This window comes from Asterias amurensis, chromosome 1 (genome assembly GCF_032118995.1).
Source record: "Asterias amurensis chromosome 1, ASM3211899v1".
Lineage (NCBI taxonomy): Eukaryota > Metazoa > Echinodermata > Asteroidea > Forcipulatida > Asteriidae > Asterias > Asterias amurensis.
Genome location: NC_092648.1, coordinates 3647288 through 3674727, shown reverse-complemented (window position 1 = coordinate 3674727; position 27440 = coordinate 3647288). Strand labels below are relative to the sequence as shown.

Sequence of the window (27440 nt, the reverse complement as noted above, 5' to 3'; positions counted from 1 at the left end):
CACCTTGGACTGCAGCTTTGCAATGTGCTTGTGGGTTGGCTTTTCAGTCTCTACCTGAACTGAAGTGTTTTCCATTTTAGATTGAAACTTGAAAATTTCCCCTTTAATAAATTCTGTACTTAGTTTTTTTAAGGAAACTTGCCCCCCCCCCTCCCCCGCCCCCAAATTAAAATAATACAAAAATACACAACGCCAACGCTAGAGGGCGCTGTACATAAATTAAAGTGAAAAACAGCCGACGGCTGTTCAGTGACGTCATGCATCAGCCACAAGCTAAAAACATGGCTTCTTTTGAGGGACACGCTACCAAACGTCAACGAACCGAGGTCGGCGGGCGAGGAGTGCAGTCTGGCACAAGGGTAATATACAATTTGAATGCTTTAATGTTGTAGATGTAGTTGAGCTTAATTTTGAGGATGCAAAGTGTTCATAAAATTGGGTTTTCTTCCTTGTAAAATTGGCGTGACTAGTTTTTTCGTCGGTGACAACAATGACATTGGCTTGCATAGCGTCTTGGTCTGAACTTGAAGGTAGAGGGCGCTTTATTGTACACCTTGTATTGTTCCCTCAAAAGCAAATAACAGTCACTTGAATTTACTGCTAATGTTCTCTATCATTTAATAGCCATGAAGGAACGAATTTCCCTTGATGTACCTTACTGAACAAAATAAAAAGTGTGTGGTATGGAAAACAGATTATTAATATTAATAATAGGCCTAATCTGTTTGAATTTCCATACCACACTTTGACTTTTTATTTTGGTAATTAATAAAATAAATTGAACTGGAAAGCAGGTCAACACACTTGCGTTGGTAATTTAAATTTGTAGGGGACCGGACGTGAGGTATAATATTGTTAAACTCTGTAAAATATCTTTAAAGAAACCCATAAAACAATTGAGATTTAAAACTTCTCTTTGTGCTTGTTCAAGTTAAAGGCAGTGGACACTATTGGTAATTACTCAAAATAATTATTGGCATAAAACCTTTCTTGGTGACGAGTAATGGGGAGAGGTTGATGGTATAAAACATTGTGAGAAACGACTCCCTCTGAAGTGCCATAGTTTTCGAGAAAGAAGTAATTTTCCACGAATTTTATTTTGAGACCTGGGATTTAGAACTTGAGGTCTCGAAATCAACCATCTAAACACACACAATTTCATGTGACAAGGGTGTTTTTTGTTTCATTATTATCTCGCAAGTTTGATGACCGATTGAGCTCAAATTTTCACAGGTTTGTTATTTAATGCATATGTTGAGATACACCATGTGTGAAGGCTAGTCTTTGACAATTACCAATAGTGTCCACTGCCTTTAAAGAAACCCATAAAACAATTGAGATTTAAAACTTCTCTTTGTGCTTGTACAAGTTAAAACAATTAATGTTAAAATGTGTATATTTTTTCATGTAAAATCATTTCTGTTCTTGTAAAAAAAAAAGTGAGGTGCATTAATTTAAACTTATTTACAAGCCCTGTGGTCTTGTCCCCAAATTTGAGCCCTAACTTTGATTTATATCATGTAGTTGTGAGGCTAACCAAACATTACACCAGTGGATAAGGTTGGGTTTTTTGTTTGCTAGTTGGCAAACCTTTTTCATATGTTCTCTATTCCTATTTTATAAGCTTTGCAACAATGAACTAGCCCCACTTGGAAAGAGTTCAGAGTTTTAACTAACAGATTGGCATATAGGTTATATTATCCATTTATTGTCTAAGCAAAGCCCCCAAGTGGAACATAGATCTGTACATTCTTTGTGTGGTCTTTTAACTAATTTAAGACATTCCTACATTTTTGTTGTGTGTCCATTTTCCAAAAGGACATTGCAAAGCAAGTGATGTTTGTTTGTGATTCAGTTATTGTCATTTTAAACCCCAGTCCCAAACCCTTACATGTATTGTTCAATTCCCAAAAGGAGATTGCAAAGCAGTGATGTTTGTTTGTGATTCAGTTATTGTCTTTTTTAAACCCCAGTCCCAAACCCTTACATGTAGTGTTCAATTGCCACAGTTAATGATTTGAATGATTGGGGCAATACATTGTACTCTTCCATGGTTGATGGTTGTACGTACATACAGTACAGACCTGAACAACAATGTTGCTTTTCATTGGGTCAGGCATTCCAATCTTGTCATGGTCCAAACAATATGGTATGGAGTTGTATACTGTATGCATTCAGGTCACACTCCAGCCAAACTGCCTAGTCTGTCCATGGAGTTATGGTCTGGTCTGTCATGCCTGAAGCCATTTGAGAGTTGGACTTGAACAATGGCTTGCTCAGTCACATGTAAATGCTCAGTTAAAATTCCTCCAGACTAAATCTAGTGTTGCTCTGTTACATAATAAGGACAAGCATCATGGGGAAAGTGAACGCCCATACACAATTCCTACTACACATTAGTATAATGTGTAACACAAGAAAACTATAGGCATTAGAATATAATAGAGCATGCAGAATACACATGGTATACACTGTAGTGCAATGTAGATTGTGTTTGGTCTGTGGTGCCACTTTTTCCAACCACATGAAGTAGACTAGTGGGTAGTTCACATCACAACATGTCCTCCTCATGGGACTCCACATGTGAACAGACTCTGAGTGATGCCTCCCATTGTGCATGTACATCAGTTTGCATGCGAACAAGTACATTGTGCACATGGAGAAGTGTGTGCAAAAAACACAGGCATGACAGTATGTATGACCATTGTTATACACCTGTAAGTATCCTTGATTTGGGCTAGGGGGGGGAGGGGGTAGGTCACACAGTTATCAAGCGCTGTGAGATTTTGTCGGGTGTGGTTGTGCCATCCTTCTATGTTCTAGCTTTGAACAGTTGAGCAGCTAAGTAGTTGAGCAGGTTTATTAAAGACAACTATTATTAAGCTCTTCTTGCCCAGTTGACTCTTTCAACCACAAAATACCATACAGGAGACTGTGGAGACAAAGTCCACGGTACACAAGCCTCTAGCAATGTACTCTCCTGCCTAGCTGGCTCTTTCCACAAAGTGCCACAGGAGACTGCATGGAGACCTACCCCTATGTACATGTATAGTCCACAGTGTAAGGCAATCAAGTTCACATATTTCCAGTGGGCGGGTGGTACAAATGGAGTAAATATATAGCCAACTGTACACATGCAATAATTGGTACTTTGTAACACTCAGTCTGTGATACCAGTGTATAGGAGGGTGGGTTGTACATGTAGGATTCTATCCAACCAGAGCTTCCTGTGGATTTGTGTTATTTCCCGAGAACCCTAGCAAGTTCCAAGTGCACGCTTTTACCAAATTGTAATAAGGTATAAATAGTTTTTCCATAATTCATTTTGATTTATTTGGTGTCTTCTGTGATCTTTTATCTTCCAGGATCGATTTGAAGATGACCATAAACTCATGGCGTCCAAGGTGGTCCACGTCAGGGGATTGAGCGACAGGGTGACAGATGGTGACCTGGTTGAAGCACTGCAGTTCTTTGGACCCATCAGGTAAAATTAATGAATATTTGTTCAGCTTGTGAAGAAGAAACAGTTAAGAATGAAAAACGTAGCAGAGATGTACATAGTTAACAAGAAACTGGTCTCTTGCACAGGCTGTGTGGTACAACTGTGTTCAGAAGTAATTAAGAACATGTACTTTGTAGATGATCAGGCTGACCAAAAAGTTGTTTAGAAAATTGCCTTTTGGCCGCTGTTACTTATTGCTTTCCTTTATTGCGTCTTTTGTCAGTCCTGCAGCCGATTTCACAAAACTCTAGGATTAATCTAGGAACTCTAACTTGAGTTAGGACGAGTAACCCGTTCTAACTTAGGATGGGTTCAATGCTTCCTACGTATTTGGATGCGGGGCTCAACTCGTCCAAAGTCCTAAGATTAATCCTAAGGATGAGTTTGGTGAAATCGATAGCTGCATTGTTTGTGATATTTTTTAATATAGCTTGGTTTATTTATGTTTGATTCGGTTGGGTTTAAAATATAGCCTGGGTTTGTTGTTTGATTGCAGCTTTGTGTACACCATGGCGGGCAAAGGCCAGGCCCTGGTAGAGTTTGAAGACATGGAGGCGTCCACCGGCTGTGTGGAATACACCCAGGTAAAAACAAGTTTCAATTTTGAAATTAATTTCCAAGGGATGCTCAGCCCTGATATAGGGCATAGAGGCAATTAGCTCTATGCCCCTAATCATTGCCTGGGTGCCCCTTGAAATGTTCCAGTACAAATTTATGTTTCTTTCATCGAGGTGCCCTTACATGATGTAGGGAAAACTGTCTCGTTTTTTACAAGAACATGCCCCTCATCATTGCCTGGGTGCCCCTTGACATTGCCATAATGCCCCTTGCAATGTCTTTATGCCCCTTGTCTTTGCCTTTGCACCCCTTGTAAATGACTGGGTGCCCTACGGTATTGCCATGGTACCCCTTGTCATTGTCTTGGTGCTTCTTGAAATGTTCCTTTAAAGGAACACGTTGCCTTGGATCGGTCGAGTTGGTCTTTGAAAAACGTTTGTAACCGTTTTTTATAAAATGCATATGGGTAGAAAGATGTTGTAAAAGTAGAATACAATGATCCACACAAACATGCCTCGAAATTGCGTGGTTTTCCTTTTACCTCGTCGACTAACACGTCGGCCATTTATGGGGGTCAAAATTTTGACTCCCATAAATGGCCGACCGTGTTAGTTCGCACAGTAGAAGGAAAACCACGCAATTTCAAGGCAAACTTGTGTGGATAATTGTATGCTACTTTTAAAACATCTTTTCAACCATATGCATTATATAAAAAACGGTTAAAAACGCTTTTGTTTTGACCAACTCGTCCGATCCAAGGCAACGTGTTCCTTTATGGGTTTTACATTGCCCTCATACAAGTGCCCTTTGCTTTTTGGGTGAATATGTCTTGCCATTTTAACAAGCACTGAATCTGCACTGTATCTGTCTATATTTCTTTATGTTGATTATTAATGTGTGCATTGCCATGTTGTACTCTATTTTCATTGTCAATTTACTGTGTATTTTTCATGTTGATTTTTAATTTTACTGTGTTTTTGAAATGTTGATTGTTAATTTTACTGTGTATTTGACAAGTTTGACTGTTAATTTTACTGTGTATTTGACATATTGACTGTTAATTTTACTGTGTATTTGACATATTGACTGTTAATTTTACTGTGTGTTTGACATGTTTGATTGTTTATTTTACTGTATATTTGATTGTCGTGTTTACCCTTTTAATGAGTAAGGGTGTCTGTTCTTGAACATTATGACATGAAATTTCATATTGCATTTGTATGTTTCTTAATATATTGTGTGTATTTTTATCATGTGTATGCTGTATTGAAATATTGTATATGATGTGCTTTTGGATGGATTTATGTGAATTTTGTATTGCTATTCGCACATACGAGCATCTTCCAATGGAGAGGGTGCATTACAAATGTAACAAATTTAAATATTTTTATTTCTTGATCTTCCTAATGCAGGTATCTGACAGGCGAAAAAGAATTTCCGTTCTATTTCATACTTTTTTGTGTTCGAGTTCCACAGCAGCTATATACTCCCCAGGGAGCTGAGACAGATCAAAGGAATGTTATTGGCCCAATGTAAAGCGCAATGATACAATATTGTAAAATGCGCTATTTAAGAACTAGTCATTAAAAAAAGGTTTCTTTCTGTACACAGAATCATCCAGAGAATGTGATTAATGTAGCTGGTTCCCCGGCTATGATTAACTTCTCTACCAGTAAGAGGATCAAGAGACCAGGGTAAGGTGTCCATTTGTATTTATGTTAAAGGAACATTACAGAATTGGTAAGAAACAAAAAACATGAAGATCACAGATTTACATCAAACTTACACGGTCTAATGATGATGATAGTTGAAAACATCCCTTGAAATATTTCTATCTGAAATGTCATATTTGATGAGAAAGAAATAATCAAACTTCGCGTTTGGAGTTTATCGCTCAGTGAGCGTTTTATTCATTTTTATTTTGGCATCGATGCAATGCAGAATTTGTAATCGGTTTTTCACTATTCTCTCGTGACCCAGATGGCCGATCGATCTCAAACTTCTACAGGTTTGTCAGTTTATGTGTATGGTGGATTACATAAATTGCTTACACTGCCAGCAACTGTTTTGTTAGCAAAAACCAATTTTGTAATGTTCCTTTAACCGATTTCACAAAACGCTAGGACTTTATTATTAAGCTGTTGTCATCAATTCAGACCTTGCGTCGTTTGTTTTCTGGGACATACTATTTCAAAAAAATATTTAAACATTTATTAGAAGAAAAAGTGTTTTGTCAAATTTTTGATGTTTTTGTGATTGTTAATTTTGTCAGAGAGAATGCCCCTGATATGCCAGAGGAGACACCCAACAGAGTCATCTTGCTGACGGTGCATAATCCATTCTACAGCATCAACACGGTTAGTGCTTTTCCACCCTGGACATTTCTCAACTAAATCTGCAAGAATTTATTAAAGATCACACCTTTCCTCACTTAAATTATGTTGATTCGTTCAAATGGATCACGCCATATTGCCTGCATTTCCTAAACCCTTTTGACATCAAAGTCTTCGCCCGTGTCCGAATTGGTGGCTACGGCTGCGGCTACAATTGTTGCCAGGGATGTCGCATCCTATACTTTAATGCATGATGACGCGGCAATCCGGCTGTAGCCGTAGCCAGAGCTGTCAATTCGGATCTGGCCATCTTCAGGAATGTGAGGATTGCAGAGGACTGTGGCCAGAAGGCCTAAATAACAATTGCTTATCAGTGGGTCGGGCAATCCAATTCTATCTAAGTCTACACAATTTGGCACGAGTTGACATAGGAGAGGAGGCTATTGGTGGATTGAGGTCACCTTTAGGGCAAAACGGCCCAAGGACCAAGGGTTTAAGGCTACACTGGTTGACAATTCAATTTCTATTCATTGTAAAGTGTCACTCTTTGATTTGAAACTGAATGAACTTTTCTCTTTATGTCAGGATGTGATACATACCATCTGCAAGGGATACGGTGACGTCCTTCGTATCGTCATCTTCAGAAAGAATGGAATCCAGTCGATGGTGGAATATCCTTTTAAATCTTTTTGTTTGTTTAAAACAAATGAATCACGGTACTTGGTACTTTTCTGAGTTCTGGTGATCCACAGGCAAATCACTCTGGTGAGAACCCAACCCAGGACCTTTGCATTGCTAGAGCTGGGCCCAATTTCATGGCTCTTCTTACCACCGAATTCTGCACTTAAGATCACCATTCCTCGCTTACGTGCAAGCGCCGAATTTATGCACTAGCTGTGTAAGCGTAGAATGCCTAGTTGTGAGTATGCAGGCGCATAAGCCAAACTTCCCTGCTAACCCATGAAATACGCTTGACGTAAGCACGGAATTCCCTGCTTCCGTAAGCGCCGAATCTGTGCTTACGTTAAGCCCAGATGTCTTGGCTAGAGGCAGTTTGATTTCCATGTGTTAGCCAATCTCTAATTAGACCTTAACCGATCTCGTTTACGTTTGACACCATCGAGTCGGCAACTAAAGCTAAGAAGGCACTACAGGGATGTGATATCTACTCTGGCTGCTGTACTCTCAGGGTAGAGTTTGCAAGGGTAAGCTTAGTAGGATTTAGAAACTTTGCATGGTTTTATTATAGATTCTGGATTTATAGGTCTAGTACAATGACTTGCACAAGTTTACGCTTATATTTGAATTCCTAAGACTACAGAGACATTTGCTACGTCACAGGATTCAGGGCACACTTTTGTATAGCAACCTCCAGATGAGCAGACCTTGGTACCATTGTGCCTTGTAAGGGTGTTCACCGTCTCTTACGTAACAAAGTAAAAGCTTGCCCACAATCATGTGACATAGCAACTATCTCTTTAGTCTGAGGAATTCAAACTTAAGTGGTGAATTGTGATCAAGCACATCATTGAACCAGACAACATTAAAATCTAACACGCAAATGGCTTATTCAATGCGTGTTTCATAGTGCCTATAACCCCTTTCTCCATCCTTCTTGGTTAAAGTACAGATTGTCAGCAGTTTTTCTCGTCAAATTTTACTTTTTACAGACTCAGACCCTCACAGTTTACAAGAATGACCACGAGACTTACGACTACACCAATGCTAGTCTGGCACCCCCAAGTAAGTGTATTAAGAATTTACTCATTTCTTTTCCCCATTATATTCAAGGTCTCACAAAAGAGTTTGCCCCAAAAATAAAATTTGTAAAAATGTTTGCCCACAACACCATAGCTATGTCACATTGAGGACAGAATATTGTTGGCATTACCAGAATATCAAAAAGGGATTTTGAATTTTTGTCCATGGATGAAATTGTTTGAGTGAATGGGTTTGTGTTTCTTTTTTCAAGGAGGGGAGGGGGTAACACGCACTTATTCCAATTTCATGGTTATGCTTACAATGCAGAATTCTTCTCTGACATGTGCTTTATAGGGCACCGTGAGAACAGAATTCTGCAGTAGGCAAAGCCATGGAATTTGACAACACTAGAATGAGCGTGATTTTTATGATATTTATGATATCGGAAAAGTTCAATGATTTGTGTTCTTTCTTTTAACCTTTGATTATATTCAACTCACTTCTATACAAAAAGGATGACCAATGAGCTTTCTTGTTAACACATCGTTGTTCCTTCATAGAGCGAAAGCCAAAGTCGCAGTTTGAACATTGAAGAAAACAAAACCCTGTGGCAAAAATTGAAATACTCTTTTCGTCCTGAATACACCAAATACAATAAAATACTTTGCATAGTTTGTGCATTCAGAGACTCGCAACAAATTTTTAACCGTATATCAGTCATGATATTTTTCCTACTTGAATCTCATTTCCGTTTGTTTTACATCAAAAATATTGTGATAAAAAAGCCTTGAAAAGTCTTTTAAAGCCTACACCACAACTATGTGTTGGTTAGCCCTTGTACTTGATAAAATGTTTCTACTTTTTCCAAAAGGACCAAATATCAAACCTGATATGTGGAAATCATGATGCTTGAAATCATACTTAGTGGCTTTTCTTAATGAAGACAAACGCTTTCATTTGTGTCATTTATCATGGAAAAATCGTCGCCTACAGTTAATGCATGGCGAGACTTTACAGACTTTAAATACCTTAAAAAACACTAAGCTGAGAGAGCAATTTATGAAATGAGGTTCAAAGTTCATGTCAAAGCTCAGAGGTTATTCCATCTCATAAATATGAATATTATACAATATAACATTTTGCATTTCAAGTTTTGATATATCAATTATAATTAAGCTTGTTGGATGATACAGACAGACAATGTGCTTCATTCGAAGTCCATAACATGATTTTAACATTGCGTTTTGTTTTATGTTGCGCTACAATGTGTCTATTGTATGGTAATATACATACACATCTGCACTGTATACTCGGCTCTTTTCCCCTAGTCATTTGAGAAAACTAAAATGGTAAGACATACCTTTAATGACAGGTGTATGGGTTCGAATCCCTCCCATGTTTTATGCCTGTATTGATTTGTTTGCCCCCTGGCTTGGGAAAACACTGAGTATACAGTGCGTGTCACACTTTGGTGTAAAGTTAAAACAAACAAAACAAGTAAATTCTTTATCTCGATGCTGTACATCTGTTTTCAAAAACGCTACATTTAGCACAGTGTTCTTCTTTGGTGTTAACATAATGACATTGTTCAAGCTTCATGTGAATGGGTTTCTTTTAACTTCATTCTCTACACCTCCTTTCTTTATCCCATTCTCGTGGCCCACACATTGAATGGACTTTTGTGCCTGGTGATGGACGACATCAGAACCAAATTGGAAAATAAAATAAAAAGCTTTCTCATTACACAACAGTTTAAATGTTTGTTACGCAATAAATCATAGTAAATATTTTTGTATATATATATAATAAAAAAAATCTTTACACCTTACATTCATAAGAGTTGCTCTCCAAACTACTTTTTTCCCACCAAGAGAATCCAGGGCTTAGAATTAATCTCTCAACCAAACCAGTCTAGCAGTCTTGGAATTTATATGAATAAAAATACCTAACTGTGTATGGACAATTAGATGTTCAAATGTTGCCTTTTAGTCTAATAAATATCTTTCAATTATGTTGAGTGTTAAAAGATACACAATGGTTTAAACAATGGTTTAAACAAACAAGAAAAACAAACATTTATTTCATCTTCATGTACAGGTTAAATGTTAAACATTCCGTTCATTGTGAAATATCAAATGTCTTGGAGTATGCACACTGTTATAACATTTGTAATATTTGTAACATTTGATGTAGAAATGTCTTATTACAACTACATTCTCATGTACTTAAACAATGGACATACATTTATGTGTAAATATATTTCCACAATTGTTAAGACTTTCCACGAGAACATGTGACCAAGGAAGAAAAACTGACATTGGTGTAGGCAGACTTACAAGGCTATACTTGTAGGATCACTTACTGTGTGAGTCGGAACATCAAATTTCCACATCCGCCAAGTACCACACAAGACTGTACGTGATGTAGAGTGTTTAAAGAACATGCAATGTAGATTGTTCCACAATGTTCGAAGTATGAGCAATGTGGCATTTAAAGTTCACAGTGTGTCTAACGGATGACAATGGGTTTTGGTCCATCCTGTTTTTAATTGTACGGTACATTTGAAATGAAATGACCCTCCAAAACCTGGGCTAGCAAAGATGCCACAATACCGACTATTTTCATATACATGTACAAAGTCTCACAAACAGTGACGCTTCAAGCAAGTTTACAAAGCATTCAATGGTAAAATTACAAAAAAAAATAAAAATATTGAACAGAAATAAAAAATACTCTACAAATATGTGTTGCTTAATTCAATATTATGTATTTTAACACCTATCGTGCCCATGTGAATTTAACCTCCAATTGTTGTACATATACTTGCATTTGTATTGTATTTAGTGTTCAACAAATTCATCACAAGCGTTGTACAAAATGTATGACAAATGTCACTACTTAATATGGGTAAATTAACAGAAACTGTTAATGTACACTTGTAAACAAGTAAATGGCACCACACAATCGTTTCATTACAAATATTATTTTTTACTGATTGCCTTGTGTATCGTGTACATGCTTAAAACTGTAAAGTGGATACATATGGTGCAACTTGTAAACAGGTTTCAACACTAGTAATTGTCAATGATTATACGCAAATACAGTGTTTAAAATTGTGCATGTGTTTTCATTTTCTCAATATACATGATGTAATGCAAGATGAAAACATACATTGTCACACATTCCCGGATATTGTTCTATGTGACGTGACATCAGGGAAGGGGTTGTTTATAAAGCTTTGAGCCAAGCTTGAGGTTTGGTTTTAGAGTAAAATATAAAACAATTGTTGTGACAACATCAGATGTGCTTCAAGGAAAACCTGACGTGCAGAGAAAACACCAACAGCAAGTTTGTGACATTCAGAAGAAACAACACATTGTTTACCACAGGATACCCACCTTCTACACATCAAAACACTGAGTTTATAAAACTGTTTTTTCTTCAAACCATGGATTGAGGTCCACTGGTCCTGGTTGCCTTCTACAGAACACTCCAACCAATGGACCAAATAGGTGTACCATGGTGCACACATTTGCAGGAACACAGTGACAGAGTTTTGAAAAAAATAATACAATAATTAAACTAATCCAAAACAACACCTTTTGCTAAGTATACACTTGGGTTTTTTTATCTGTCAAAATGAAAATTTGCTTCCATCAAAATAACAAAATATAGTGGCTTTAACCAAATACAATGTATATTTGCCAAAAGTTATCAAAATTTTACCATAACTCTTGGACAAGTACAACAATTATAGACGTTTGCAAACAAAAACAAAGAACTGTTGAGGTTTGTGACTACTCGCTAGTCGCAACTCAATTCTTACAACTGAAAATGTTTCACAGAGGGACAAACTACACAGAGCAAGCAAGATGATTCTGAAACACACTGACACTGTGATGGACACCACAAAACCAGCCACCACGTAGACCGTGCCAACATGCCTCTCACTCATGCATCCATCTACACGTCTTGACACCATCTACACTATAATGACTTTCTCCTTCTCGGTGCATTCCATGCTATATAAACCTGATTGTACCCCAACGAATTGTGCAGGGAAACCGAGTGAAAATCTCTCCAACTGCAGCCGGGAACAGCAGCAGAGCACGACAAGCAGCGGCAGTTTTTTACTCTATGAGATGGGAGCAGCATAGTCGTTGAATGTTGCTGCAGTTCGTAAAATCACTGCGACCAATGTAGTGAGGTGTGGTCATGTCTGCCTTCTAGGAACTTAACTGATACAGGAGGTAACATGTTGTCAATGCAGGTATCTAGACCCAAAAGCCTTTGTATTTATAAAATTGGTCAATGTCTCTCAAACCTTACTGGTAATAATTTTTAAAATAAATAATTGAGTTCAACCATTTCTTTGATATATGTAGTTTTCCCAAATCTATAATTGTATCATTGATTTTGTTTTAATACAGTGTATTTTTAGGTTTTGTAATTAGAATTTTAACGGGCTGTGATTTACTACTTCAAGTCATTGAACAGATGACTGATCTTTTGGTAAACCCTCTTTTAGGTTCTTTAAAAATTATTTCTTTTTGTTAAGCTGTGACTTTTTAAAAGCAAGGGTTTCACTGGTGAAAAGTATGTTTTGTTCAATTAATATATTAACGAAAGAAATTCTAACCCTAACCCATTTGATGGGGAAGGTGTGGAGATCCCTTTATTGTGGGTTTTATTTACAGGCACTGGACACTATTGGTAATTACTTAAATTAATTTTTAGCATAAAAACTTACTTAATCTGAAACGGAGAGCTGTTGATAGTATGAAACATAGTGAGAAACGACTCCCTCTGAAGTAATGTAGTTGTTTAGATAAGAGGTCATTTCTCACTCAAATAGTAAAGGGCTTCAGGCCTGAAGCCTTTTATTAGCCATCTGAAAGCACAAAAATTTGTGCAACTTGGGTGTTTTTTCTTTCATCATTCTCTTGCAATTGCGATGACCAATCGAGTCCAAATTTTCACAGGTTTGTTATTTTTTGCATATGTTGGGATACACCAAGTGAGAAGACTGGTCTTTGACAATTACCAATGGTGTCCAGTGTCTTTAACTATATGGAAGTTTTTGACTCGTGTTTCTTTGCTACTTTGATCAGGTCGTGGAGCAGCCCTTCTTGATGACCCGCCGCCGTCTACCTACAATGGACCGACAAAAGCCAACATCAGGAGAGGTGGTGGAGGTAACCCTCGTTTCGGTAAGAAAGATGGACTCTTGTTGTGTCGTGAACGAGTGGTCTTGTGCATCGGACTTGAGCTCTGATATTCTGATCTGCAAAGTGTGGGTCGAGTCCCGGTCTTGACACTTTTGTCATTGTTACCAAGGGACGTTTTGAAACCATTTTTGCTTTGTCTTTCAAAGTGAGTTTCTTTCATTTTTTTATATTTTTTTTTTCTTCATGCAATTCGCCAGACACACAAGGCCACTTCAGAAGGCCACTTCAAGGTGTGGGCTACAATTATTTTTTCCCAGAGGCCATTGCCACCTGCTCCTAGAGCTGAAACAGGGTTACCCCTTTTACAGTCCATACAAATGTAGGCTTGGGTATCATCAGTCCGAAGCCTGGCCGGAAGAGCAGAAAGCACTACCTCCCCAATTTTACATAACAAGTGTCACGAAAACCATCCTCTGCTGATCAAACACCAGAGCTTGAACCAGGTGCTCTTAACCGTTCGGCCATGACACACCACAAAGTTTGTTTTATAAGGGCATTCAGCTTGGCTCAGTGGTTTCTTCCCTGCCTTTCATCTCTGTGAGCCCGGTTCGAATCCCTGGCTGGAGCCTTGCCTTGTGTATTCGTTTTTAGCGTGATGCTGTGGGTTCTTCCTTCCATATCTAGAATCCTTTTTTTTTTCTCCATAGCTTTCTCTCATTCACTTCTTATATATTTACTTATGTTATCTTCAGTTAGCCTAGTATTTTAATTATTTGTATTTTGTCGCCAGCATTTTGTAATGTCAATATTTGTGTTTTCCTTTTTTCAAGATTCTCTGTTTATTTGCTTGTCTGTATAAAGGCTGTTTTCTATAAGCATCGACTTACTCTAACAGCCTCATGCTCTCGCTCTTCTCTTGAACATAGTTCAATACTAATTACTTTTTTTCTTTTTAAGCTTTCTATGTGCTGATAAATTCTTGTAATGAATTATTATAGTTATGAAATGCGCATTTCAGCATGGTTTTTTTTTTTCTTTGTTTATATTCACAGATTCTCGTGGTGGACCTCACGGTGGTGGTGGTGGTGGCCCAATGCGCGGCCCGCCCCCGCCCCAGCACTACCAGGATCCCCAGCAGGGGGGCTACGGCCCACCCCACGGTGGTGGCGGCGGCGGTGGGGGTCGCGGAGGCGGAGGAGGGTACCAGGACCATGGCGAGTACCCCCAGCAGTATAACCACATGCAGGACCAGCAGGCCTTGCAGCCGCTCCCTCCTAATGCACCATCCCACAGCGGCATCGTGATGGTGTATAACATCAACCTGGACAAGATGAACTGCGAGAAGCTCTTCAATCTCATGTGCCCCTTTGGAAATATCTTCAAGGTAATGGGAGGTTGAGATCGCATTTTATAGACGATGTGACCTATGTTTACATTCAAACCGCCCTCTGTTGACAAAACACTATATACGTCATGTTTCGCCGGGCACTGAGTTGCGCAGTCACAGTAAGATTGCGTACACTTTCAAGCTGGCTGCCAAAACACAAAGGTTTTGCCCGGCGGTATGCGCGCGAATCATGTTGTGGATTTCGTGTGACGTCAGCGGTCACATCGTCTATAGGGAGGCCAGTGTTCTGGCTAGTGCACGAGTTCCTGCTCTTACATGTGGCGTGCTGTGGCCGAGCGGTCTGGTTCACTCGAACCAAGCAATTGGGGCCAGTTTTCCGGCTACTGCAGGAGTTCCTGCTCTTACATGTGGCGTGCTGTGGCCGAGCGGTCTGGTTCACTCGACCCAAGCAATTGGGGCCAGTTTTCTGGCTACTGCAGGAGTTCCTGCTTATATGCATGTATGTACATTTGTGGTGTGCTATGGCCAGGCTGTCTAGTTCACTGGTCCCAAGCCTTTGAACTGTGGGAAGCTGTCCAATCGCATGTGCTCCTTTGGAAATATCTTCAAGGTGAGGGAGAGGTCAAGATTGCTTTCTATAAAGAAGCCACTTTTTGGGAGATAAAAATGAAAGAAAAAACACCCCTGTCACACAAAGCTGTGTGCTTTCATATGCTTGATTTGGAGACCTCAAATTCTAAATCTGAGGTCTCGAAATCAATTAGTGGAAAAGTTACTTCTTTCTCGAAAACTACATTACTTCAGAGGAAACCGTTTCTCACACTGTTCTATACTATCAACAGCTCCCCATTACTCATTACCAAGAAAGGTTTTCGGCTAGTAAATATTTTGAGTAATTACCAATAGTGTCCAATGGCTTCTTCTGGTAAGTTTTGTTTCTTTGTTGTTGTCCCCAGATAAAATTCATGAAGTCCAAGCCAGGGACTGTGCTGGTTGACATGGGAGAACCCTACGCCGTGAGTAGAGCCATCACCAACCTGAGTAACATTGAATTCTTCGGCATGACCATACAGCTTGGGTGAGTAGACTTGCCGTCGGTTGCATGTAATGAAGATTTGGCAACTTCACTTTAATGCCTATTTGAATTATATGAATTGAGTATGACATGTTTGAATCAGTGAAAATGCCCCAGAACCAGTCGATTCATTAACAGCTGATTTCCTAAACTAAAGCCTTGTTGATACTTCCTGCGAATGTGAATGCGAAGCAAATTTTGGTGACGCAACAATCAGTACGCGCTCTTCTTTCCCTTTGGGGCGCAATGATATTCGCAAGCATTCGTAGAAAGTATGAACCGGGCCTAAAGGGGCGGGTCATCATGATCAAAGCTGGCCCAGTCATGATACTTCACGGAGGCAACGAGAAAGCGATTGCCTCCAATGCCCCCTGGTCATTGCCTTGGTGCATTTGAAATCCTCCAGTAGAAATTTACAATTTCCTCATAGGGTGCCCTTTACCAAGGAGAAAATGCCTTGGTGCCCCTTGCCCTTTCAAATATACATGCCTGCAGGCCTACGGCTGTACATGGAATTATGAACTCTAACTCAGTTACTGCATGCGCATGTCCTTCGTCCGTATCAAATCTACAGAAGGCGTGCGTGGCTGTAACAGGGTGAGAGTTTATAATTCCATGTTAGAACCACAGGCCTGCTTTGATTATGACAACACAACTCTTTTAACAAACTCTATGGTGGTGTGTCATGGCCGAGCAGTTAAAGAGCACCGGATTCAAGCTCTGGTGTTTGATCAGCAGAGTGTGGGTTCGAATCCTGGTCGTGACACTTGCTACATAAAATTGGGAAGGTAGTGCTTTCTGCTCTACCGGCCAGGCTTCGGACTGATGATACCCAAGCCTACATCCTTATGGACTGTAAAAGGGGTAACCCTGTTTCAGCCCTAGGAGTAGGCGGCAATGGCCTCTGGACAAAAATAATTGTAGCCCACACCTTGAAGTGGCCTTCAGGCCTTGTGTGTCTAGCGACTTGCATACAAATATAAAAATAAAATAAAAAAAACTGTTTGTCTCTTTTAATTATTTTTATCATGGGCTACATAGTATGTTTTATTTGATGTTGTACCTATATGATGCCAACTTGTTTTCCATTCAAATTGCTATTGCCAATTTGCATATATATAAATATGTTCTTGTTATTGCCAATTGACATCTTGTTATTGCCAATTGTCATATGATATTGTTATTGCCAATTAGCATTTTCTAGTGGCAATGTGCAAAAATGTATGTGTTTTGCTAACAGGCCTGATACTTCACGGAGGCAACGGAGGCGATTGCCTCCGTTGCCCCTTGTCATTGCCTTGGTGCCCTTGAAATGCTCCGGTAGAAATTTACAATTTCCTCATAGGGTGCCCTTTGCCAAAGAGAAAATGCCTTGGTGCTCTTGCCCTTTCAAAAACGAAGCATACAGCCCTGTGCTAATATGCATAAATGTGTTTTTTTTTTTTTTTTTTTAAATGTGCATATCTAATTATTATTCCCCCTAAAGTTCAATATGCTTTTAATTTGTTCTGCCATTCTGCATGTATATGTTATTGTTGTTGCCAATTATATGCATAAACGTCATTTTTATTTCCAATGTGCATTTCTAATTATTATTGCCCTTTTAGTTTCAATATGCTTTTGATTAGCTGTTCCGACCAACTGTCGGAACAGGTTATTACCTTTCTGCATATATGTCATTGTTGTTGTCAATTATATACATAAATGTAATTTTTATTTCCAATGTGCATGTGTAATTATCATTGCCCTCTTTGTTTCAATATGCTTGTTATTTTTATTGCCTCTCTGCAGAATGTAATTGTTTTTGCCAATAGTTATACGCATTCCTGTTATTTTTCCCCGTTTATGTGTATTAATTTTCCTCATACACATGGGAGAAAACTGTCATGCTTTTTATCATGACTTTAAATAGGCCTATTTTGAATCTATGTGCGTTATGTAATTGTTTGTTTAAATTTGCAGATGTGTATTTTAATTTCAAACACGCATAGTTTTTATTGCCAATATGTAACTTTTATTGCCAGCACTGAATAAGTAGGCCTAACAATTTAATTTAATTTATTATTTGTTTTAATGAGCCAATTATACAAAATAATATGTAGAGATTATTATGATTATCCTTTATTTATTGTTATTCTGCAATCTTATTTTGTAGGTACTCTAACCAGACGTTTCTGAACCCACCCCCTGGTACATGGAACCTTCCAGACGGCTCCCCATCCTATATGGACTACTCCAAGAGCAGAAACAACCGATTCATGAACAAAGAGGCCGCCGCCAAGAATCATATCCTTTGAATATATAGAGGGCGCTGTTCTAAGAACCTCATGGACCTTTTCGCAAATACCCACTGCGAAAGCACAAATTGTTAAATGATGTGCCTGCTGGTCTAGCTGGGGGATCAAACTTGAGCGCTAGCTAGACCAGCATGCACCTCATTCAACGCCTACAGCACGCATACCCAGTGTTTGTGATAAGGTCTATGGTGGGAGTATAATCAGGGGAGGTTTGCGGTCACACCAAGTCAAAATCTCTTTTTAGTAGTTTTGTTTCTGAGAATAACCAGTGGTTGACATCTCAACGTTTCGATCTGTATACTCTTGCCGTCTTACAACTCAACGTTTCAACCAGTTTGTATGCTCTGATTATCTTCAGGAGTCAATCAGAGCATACAGAGAATACTGATTGAAACATTGAGTTGTCAACCACCCGTTCTTCTCAGAACCAACACTTCTCAAAAGAGATTGTCACATGGTGCTACCAAAAACCTCACCTGGACCCAATTTTATAGAGCTGCATAAGCAAAGAAAGTAGCTGAGCTTAACAATACTATGCTTACCAGCTGTCACATGTACACTTGTAACTGGTATCCTGCTAATTAATGCTTGGCAGACAATTGTTAAGCAATATTTTCTGCTTATAAAGCAGTTATCTGAAATCGGGCCCTAGCTCGGGCAAGCTTGAGCAACTTATGGTGGATGCATGTGTTTCACAAGACTTAATTATTATTGACTGTTAATGATTGCATTGAAGGTGATTTTTCTTTAACTCTAACGACACGTCTTCAGCGCCCATCCCATGTCTTGCATTTCTACAATGCGCATCCGGAGAGCACAGCTGAGACTATCAAACAGGTAATTAAGATGTTCTTGTCGGATTTGTATTGTAAAATTTTCCCCAAACTCATCAAAATCCACCTATTAAGTCACCCTGGCGAAGAAAATCAGTCTCTAGTTGTTTCTACATCTTGCTCTTTGATCTACTACTCTAGTGCCGAGGACACTGTTCCGTAAATTTATATGAACAGGCGGAATTACCATCTTTTTTAATGTATCTCCTGAAGTGTGATTCCTAGTTTGTTTGCATTCAAGATCTTCATGTTGTTCTTGTTTTTTCCTTCATTTCTGTAGATCTTCATCAATGCTGGAGCACCCGAGCCCATTGGAATCAAGATGTTTGAATCTAAATGTGAGTGTTTTATTTTTTCTCCCCTGCAGTACACCAAGATGCATGTCGTTATGTAAATTATGATAATAATCTGTACTTGTGTAGTGTTCCTACCCTAGTAGCTACATGAGATCAAAGCGCTTTACAATGTTATCCCTGTTCATCAGGCATATTGCCAGACTGTTCCACAAACTTTCTCAACTCCCTTTGGAGCATACAACCCCAAGCTGCTGATATTACTACTTGGTTATTCTTTGACATAAAATCAACTCAGCACTTGCAGTTTCCCATTTAAACACCTGGGTCAAGAGAAGCAATTCATGGTTAAGTGTCTTGCTCAAGGAAGCAAGTGTAACGACTGGGATTCGCACCCACACTCTGACAACACCAAAACTTGAGTCCATTGCTCTTGACCAGTTGGCTATAGCATAACATACATTTTGGGATTAATAGGCTCTCGAGTCATTTGGACTAGGTTCGCTTTTTTAAGATTGTGGCAATCTTAGAATGAATTGTTCATGTTAAATTCTTTCTTGCCTTATGTTGCCTTTGATTATGTGCTTGTGTTTAATTGCAGCTTTATTATTGTGTTACTTGGACTTCAATTTGTGCTCCCTATGCCCATACCAATTTCCTTCTAAGATATCCTGCTTTTTTAAATACATTTTTTTAAACTTCAGTCTCTTCATTTATAAACTAGACATCTTGTTACCTATCCTATTATATAATGATTTACTTGTGTTATGTATGTCTGTATGACTATTTTATAGTTTTGGCTGAATCACTCATAATAATAAAAATAATAGCTATATACATGTAGCTATGATATTTTTTAGCTTAAAGCTTATATGTGTTTTATATTTCTGTCTTCTTTAGCTGACCGCAGCGTGACCGGTTTGTCTGAGTGGGAGAACAGAGCCTCTGCTATGGAGTCCATGATTCTTGCTAATCACACCAACATGGAAAACCCAGGTTAGTCGCACTCAATTGAAGTTCTAATGAATTAAAAATATATAAATGCATCGTATGTATACAGAAGGCCTTCTGGCTACAGTTTTTTGGTAACATTTTTTTTTTGATTCCAGGCGTATGTCCCTGGCCTTTGTTTTGTTTATGTTTGTATGTGTTTTTATGCTGATTAAATAATAATAATACAAATAACACAATGCATATACCACTTTTATGATCCAGTAATCCACCCTTTCATACTCAATTGATATACTGAGTTTTAAAGAAATATACATATGCATTTTTATGAGCTTTTAAACTTCATGCCTGATACTTCAAGGGGGCGGGTCATCATGATCAAAGCAGGCCCAGGCCTGATACTTCACGGAGGCAACGAGAAGGCGATTGACTCCATGTCCCCTGGTCATTGCCTTGGTGCCTTTGAAATGCTCCAGTGGAAATTTACAATTTTCTTATAGCTTGCCCTTTACCAAGGAGTAAATGCCTTGGTGCCCTTGCCCTTTCAAAAAACTAAGCATACAGGCCTGTTTGTTTTTTCAATTGTATGCAATTTAATGTTTAGGGAACAAAGGGTTTTTCCTCTTAATATTAAACTTTAGGTGCTTTCAACATTGTATTTACATTTTGATAATAATTTGCATATCATATATCATCCTTTGTGTACATTATCTGTCAACTGTTTCATATACCTGTAAGGCTCATAAATGTCGTTTTGCCGTTACACTATTTTGAGATTTACTATTTCAATTGTGTGTGAATTGCAATTTAATGATATATTATAAAACTAACAAATTTTAATATTCGTTTGTCAGCTATGCTGTATAAACCTGTACCTATCATAAATGTTTATTCTTGTCTTGCCTTGTGTTGAAATTTTCCGATTTATTATTAAGGAACTTACCTTTTTATTGTATGCTATTTAATGCTTTGTAGATAAATAGGGAGCCTGCCAACATGGCGTTAGATAGATAGCTCAGTTGGTGAGTGCCGGCTGTTAATCCATAGGTCATTGGTTCAAATCCTGCTCTAGTCAATATGTCTTTGAGCAACCCTAATGTAGTTAGTCTCTGCCAACGAGGTTAATTTTTTAGACCATAAGTAATATCAACAAATTAGTATCCATTGATTTAAAATAATGTAAAATTACTTAAAGGCAGTGGACACTATTGGTAATTGTCAAAGACTAGCCTTTACAGTTGGTGTATCTCAACATATGCATAAAAAAACAAACCTGTGAAAATTTGAGCTCAACCAGTCATCAAAGTTGCGAGATAATAATGAAAGAAAACAACACCCTTGTCACACGAAGTTGTGTGCGTTTAAATGGTTGATTTCGAGACCTCAAGTTCTAAATCTGAGGTCTCAAAATCAAATTCGTGGAAAATTACATCTTTTTCGAAAACGACTCCACTTCAGAGGGAGCCGTTTCTCACAATGTTTTATACCATCAACCTCCCCCCATTACTCGTCACCAAGAAAGGTTTTATGCTAATAATTATTTTGAGTAATTACCAATAGTGTCCACTGCCTTTAAAGCATTCATTTTTTTTAGAATTGTGTTCATTTAGAATTGTTTCGAGAATAATTTGTATTTTTTTTTTTTTTTTCTTTTTTTGGCAGGTGGGAAGTACCCGTACACTTTCAAGCTGTGTTTCTCCAATGCTCCTCATGCAACGTAAGCCCAAGGGACTGCACACTTGCCATCACCAGTCTTTGTGTTTTTTGTCTTTTCCCCAAAGTAAAACGTTTCATGATGTTGTAAATTCTTGAGAGCCTTCAATAGGATAGGTAGCATTTTAACCGATTAGAGACCACAGCGACCGAAAGGGTCAACTGAACTCAAAAGTACAGTTTATTTGTAGGAATGTCGCTAACCGTAATACATAGGTCAAGCCTCTCTATTGACCCCTTGCACGCGCGTCACACGCTGCAACTGATGCCACGCTTACCATGTTGGTGGGCAGTTAGGTTTATGTGTATTAACGCCGCGTCGCCTAAAATGCACACTTCACTGCATAACGCACGGCATAGAGTTGTATATGAAAACGCACAGTGAAATTGCCCACCAGTATGGCGCATTCAAGATTTTTCTGATGATGACGTCAGGTGAAATGGGTCAATGTATGTACGAAAATCTTCAATTTGATATTTATTTGCTTTGCGGTAACAACATGTGTGTATCTACTTGCCAGGAAGAGTTTGTACTTAGAGAAGACTTTGGGAGGCTTCCCAGTCCTAAAAAGAACTATCCTGCTTTTTAACTACTACCTGGGCGGAAGGTATAGCAAATTAGCAGCGACTACTTCTTTTAGCTTATATGATCGTAATTAACTGCACTACCGCGGAGTCAGTTCTTGAATTGGTCTCAACGTTTATTAGCTTGCTCTAGTCATCTTCAGTTTGGTCATGCGTATTTGCTGACTTATCGGTGTAGAGATGATGAGTGCCTCCATTGATGGAGTTGTGCAATCGTTGACGCGGGTGTACGTGCTTTGAATAGACTACAGATTGTGTCCATGATCAATGATGTTAAGTGATATTGAATGGTCTGATGGTAGGAGGGTTGACTGTACATTACTGTGTATAGATACATTCATATAGTATCATATTGCAGGCTGGCATAGGCTATTCAAAACCATATTGGATGGTATTGATTGGTCACACAGTAGGAGGGTTAATGAGACATTGTTGAGGGTGGAACCAATCAGCTCTTGTCAGAGACTCGAACTATAGGCACTGTTGCATCATCTCTCATTCATTATGCAAAAGCTGCTGTAATAACAATACAGTAAAGTTAATCCTTGGCCATTAACGACACCCTTAGTGGTTGTTAAATTCATGAGTATGAAGAACTTCCAGAAAATTGTTCTATGAGCGCTAGCCATACCTTCTCAAAAAGGCCTTCTGACAGAAAAATATACTTCATTGCCAAGTATGTCAATTCTGCCATATTGAGCTTTTGTTTACTCTTTTAAGAAAACTTCTTTGTGAACTATGTGTTTACGAAACTTTGTTTACTCTGTGTTTTCTTATTTTTACCTTGTTTGATCGGTGTTCTGTGTTCACTCTGTGTGTCTGCTCTGTGCTCACTCTGCGGTCATTCCTGCCGTGTACTCTGTGTTTGTTATGTGTGCGCTCTGTGTTCTTGCTCTGTTTGATCTGTGTTTACTCTGTGTCTACTCTACTTTGTATAAAAATCTTGTTCTTTGATGTTTTTATCGTTTGTAGACAATTTTTATTTCATTTTAACCAATCATACTGAAGGTTTAGGTTTCTCAAACTGGTTAAGTATAAAACATGAAAACTGCCATTATTTTGTTTAAGTGATACTGTATATTGTATTAGAAAAGGGATACATTTGATCTTGAAAGAGTTCACTCTACAAAAAAAACATTGAGAAAAGGTAACGCCTATGTTGCTTTCTCAACCTTTGTTAATTCACAATAGTATATCTATTTTATGACCATCAGAGATCATTAGTATTCCTCAGTAATTATTGTCCCCACCCATCATTGTCTGCAGCTTAATTGTTATTAACAATGGGTAGCTAATTATCTGTCTTGTTGGTTGTGCATTGATGTGGAAAGTTATTGAGAAATAAGGCTTAACCACACAATCATGTGGAATTAATGGTAGGACATAATTAGCAATGTTCATAAGAAATTGACCTTGTAATATTCACAGAAAGACAACCTTGGGGGAATTTGCGGTAATTGCAACCCATTACGAGATTGAGAAGTTTCAACGGACATTCTGAATTGAAAATTGTGTGATGGCCTTTTCGAAACCACTGTATATTATTTGGCGTCAGCCTGCATGGTTGAGGCCCGGCCAATGAGGAAAGTGTTCTAATGTATCTGACAGGGTAAAAGCCTGAGACCAAGCCAAGCTGTTGTTTCGAAAACGACATGTGTCTCTCTGTGAAAAAAATATAATATTCACAAGAAATTATAATGGAAAGACAACCTCATGGGAGTTTGCAGTAATTGCAACCCATTACGAAAATGAGAAGTTTCACGTTTTGTTTTGTTTATGAATTCAGAGTTAACTAAAGGCCTTTTCAAAACCACTGATTATTATTGGGCGTCATCCTGCATAGTTGAGGCCCGGCCCCATGAGGAAAGCGTACGTGTTCTATGTATCTGACGGGGTAATAGCCTGAGGCCAAGCCAAGCCAAGCCGTTGGTTTGAAAACGGTCTCTGTCTTTCTTAGGAAAAAAATATACTATTCACAAGAATTGCAAGCCTTTACGAGGATGAGAAGTTTCACATTTATTTATGAATTCAGAGTTGTCGAATGGCCTTTTCGAAACCACTGTATATTTTGCGGCGTCAGCCTGGTTGAGATGAGGCCACGGCCCAATTTCATAGAGCTGCTTAGCACAAAAAATTGCTAAGCATGAAATGTTTGCCTTGATAAAAAAGAGGATTACCAACCAAATTTCCACGTGATTTTCGGGATAAGCAAACAACAGCTGAATACTAGTAACAAGCAATATACAACAAATTGAAATTTGGTTGGTAATCCTATTTTTATAATCAAGGAAGAAATTTCATGCTAAGCAAATTTTTGTGCTTAGCAACTCTATGAAATTGGGCCCTGGTCCAATGAGGAAAGCACACGTTTTCTAAGTATCTGGCAGTCTTAGGGCTGGAAATAAGATTTAGTGTCTTTATCTTGTTCATTTGGTACGAGCTTTTTTAGCTTTGTTTCACTTATTCATTGTAGTAACAATAAGGAAAATGGTTTTCTGTAGCAGTTTGAAATAAAAGCAATCCTGAATTTTGAGAAACTGTAGAAGTGGTGAGACGTTCTTGGTTTGATTCCCAATTGTCGGCGATTGTGTTGTCATCAGTGGTTAGATGTAAAGATAGATACATGTAGATAATAGATAAAATACTTGTTTTCTTGAACAAAAATTCCTCACAGCACAGGGGCTGAATTACAACAATTTTAAGACACCAATCAAAAAAGGGACAGGTGTTGGTTTTATATACACATGTACGTCTAATTTAACTGCGAATCTGGATATTTCGAGAGGAGGATTCGAATATGTTGTTTTGTGGAGCCAAGTGTTGTACAAAGGCGTCCTGCTAGCTGTTTAAAGGTGCAGCCTATCGTCCTAAAAAAAACACCTGCCCAAAAGAGGGCACCTTATAAAAGAACATGTGTTGGCTTTATATACACATGTACGTCGAATACACATGAACTGCGAATCTCCAGATCCGTGAAGGCCATGAGACATGATGTGTGTAGGCTCAGCAGTAGTCACGAGCCTCGAAGTGTGACGAATGTCCCTATATAGTAGCAATGGAGGATGACAGGAGGCAGCAAAATGACCGGGTAAATACATTGTTCTCGGTAATGTGCACGTGCTTGGAACTACTAAGTCTGCCATTACAATACCAAGTATAGTTTATTGTGAGTACTTGTTAAACAAATGTTGAGTGTTTTTTTAAACATTCGGGTTGTGTGCTTAAGAGCACTGAACTCAAGCCCTTGTGTTTCTAATCAGCAGAGTGAAGTCCGTTTGAGCAACGGTGCCTTTACCATCATTGATCTGTCCTTCGGATGGGACATTAAACAGTAGGTCCCGTGTGCTAGGTTGGTAGTGCACGTAATTGTAACAGAACACTTATCGTGTAGTGGTGTTTCTGGTTCACATTTAAGCAAGCACCTAAGGTTTCCTAAGGCTTGCTAGCTGATGTGGTTTAGTTTACTTTATGAGGCGTCCTTGGTTTTATTACCTGAAATAAATAATAATATTGATAAACGTTTCGAGCGTCCATTTGCCCTCTCTGCTGATTGCCAACCAATTGTTAACTCACAATAAAATGATAATTTCATGACCATATTGGAGACCCGATAATTACTTGTTCTATTATGGAGGCGCCCATCAAATGCTGGAAGGTTAATCATAGGTAAATACCTAATTATCTCTATTCATTGTGTAGGGACGTGGACCGATTCAAATAGTAATGGGGCTTATAGGCAAGTTGAAAAATATTTTGTGTATAATTAACCGTCCGGCTGTTTTAACGCTATAAATGTTTACAACAAAACAAACATGTGAAATTTTTATTTCAAAAGGTGGTAGCGTTTTTGAGATAATGCCGAAAACCTGAAACTGTTATGTCCACGTAGGAAGAATAATCAGCAATTGAAATACACTGATAAACGTTACTTCAGTAATGCGTCTTATATGAGAAACGTTACTGCAGAATGATTTTTGTATGAGAAAAGTTACTGCAGTAATGTTTCTTTCTGAGAAACGTTACTGCAGTAATGTTTCCTAGATTCGATTGTTTGGGGGTAAAATGTGATATGTTTTCCCATGACCACATTACAGTGAAACTATATTCTAAAATATTGTAATGATTTGTACTATCGATTAGCCACTGTACTTCTCACCAAATGAGTTTTTATTGTCATCAATTATTTTGAATCATGACTAATATTAATTCTGTGAACCTGTCTCTGAAAATTGTACCTAATCGTTTGAACAATACATACTCCGTACTCGTCCATTATTTGTTAGAATAGACTCATTTATCCATCCCAGCTGTCCATTCATCATTTATCCCATTGAAAATGTCCAGGACGAAATTGACGGAACAGATCTCCATCAATTCTTTCAAAATTGAAGGATGAACGAATCGTCTATTAAACCATATCAAACAAGAAAAACTAATTAGGCTCTGTACAGCCTTTAATTTATTGTCATGTTTGCTACCGACTAGTTGGACATGAAGGGGGGGGGCTGTGGGGCCCCGCTTGACTGCGCTAATTGGATTGCCAATTATGAGCGCAAAATCATTCGGCCAAAGTTTGTTCTTCATGAGGATACATGTTGACTTGTTTGCAAAATTTATTAGGGAATATTTCAAGGGCAGACGATATAATCCAATCATGAATTTATTCCGATGGAATTGGTTGGTAAAATATTGAGCTTAATGCTGCAGCAGCTGTACATGATCTATATTATCGCTATAAGACATTGTCGCCTAACCATGTTTTGATAACATTTCTTGTGCATCAATTTATATTCATTTGCGATCCGATCTTAGGAAATTCCTGTATTCGTTTATTGACAAGTTTAAAGGGTGCAATACTCCTAACATGATTGGGGGGGGGGGGCAGGTTGCTGACTCAGTGTAAGTTTATTGCCTCCATTTCGACCATGTGGCGCCGGTTCGATTCCCATGTGGATTGGGTTTTCAGTCCATGCAGTCAAACATGGCGGGGTTCAGGTTGACTCGGTTACGGTTCGTCGTGCCGACCGTGTGTGGCCCCGGTTCGAATCCCGGACTGACTTGCATGTAGATGGTTTCAGTCCCT

The 27440-nt window shown here is 38.5% G+C and overlaps 1 protein-coding gene across 2 annotated transcripts; it reads left to right on the top strand.

Moving 5' to 3' along the window:
* Positions 1–262: 262 nt before the first annotated feature.
* LOC139942773 (heterogeneous nuclear ribonucleoprotein L-like) lies at positions 263–25778 on the top strand. 2 transcript variants are annotated; one of them, XM_071939566.1, is made up of 16 exons: positions 263–359; positions 3366–3484; positions 3999–4086; positions 5672–5754; positions 6333–6417; positions 6979–7064; positions 7502–7598; positions 8064–8136; positions 13206–13304; positions 14315–14646; positions 15567–15688; positions 17841–17971; positions 18746–18819; positions 19096–19153; positions 20009–20104; positions 21722–25774. In XM_071939566.1, the coding sequence occupies exons 1-16, from the start codon at positions 282–284 to the stop codon at positions 21778–21780; spliced, it is 1680 nt and encodes a 559-aa protein (XP_071795667.1). In that variant the 5' UTR covers positions 263–281; the 3' UTR covers positions 21781–25774. The 2 variants fall into 2 exon arrangements, with proteins under 2 accessions (XP_071795667.1, XP_071795664.1); XM_071939563.1 differs by lacking the exon at positions 263–359 and adding an exon at positions 2431–2717 and having other exon boundaries at positions 21722–25778.
* The last annotated feature ends 1662 nt before the right edge of the window (positions 25779–27440 follow it).

Bases quoted from the DNA above. Each gene is read 5' to 3' on its own strand.
- LOC139942773 (XM_071939563.1), top strand. From the start codon at position 2,559: ATGTCCTCCTCATGGGACTCCACATGTGAACAGACTCTGAGTGATGCC. The intron at 5,755-6,332 runs GTAAGGTGTCCA...TAATTTTGTCAG, and splicing joins AAGAGGATCAAGAGACCAGG to AGAGAATGCCCCTGATATGC. The intron at 18,820-19,095 runs GTAATTAAGATG...TCATTTCTGTAG, and splicing joins CAGCTGAGACTATCAAACAG to ATCTTCATCAATGCTGGAGC.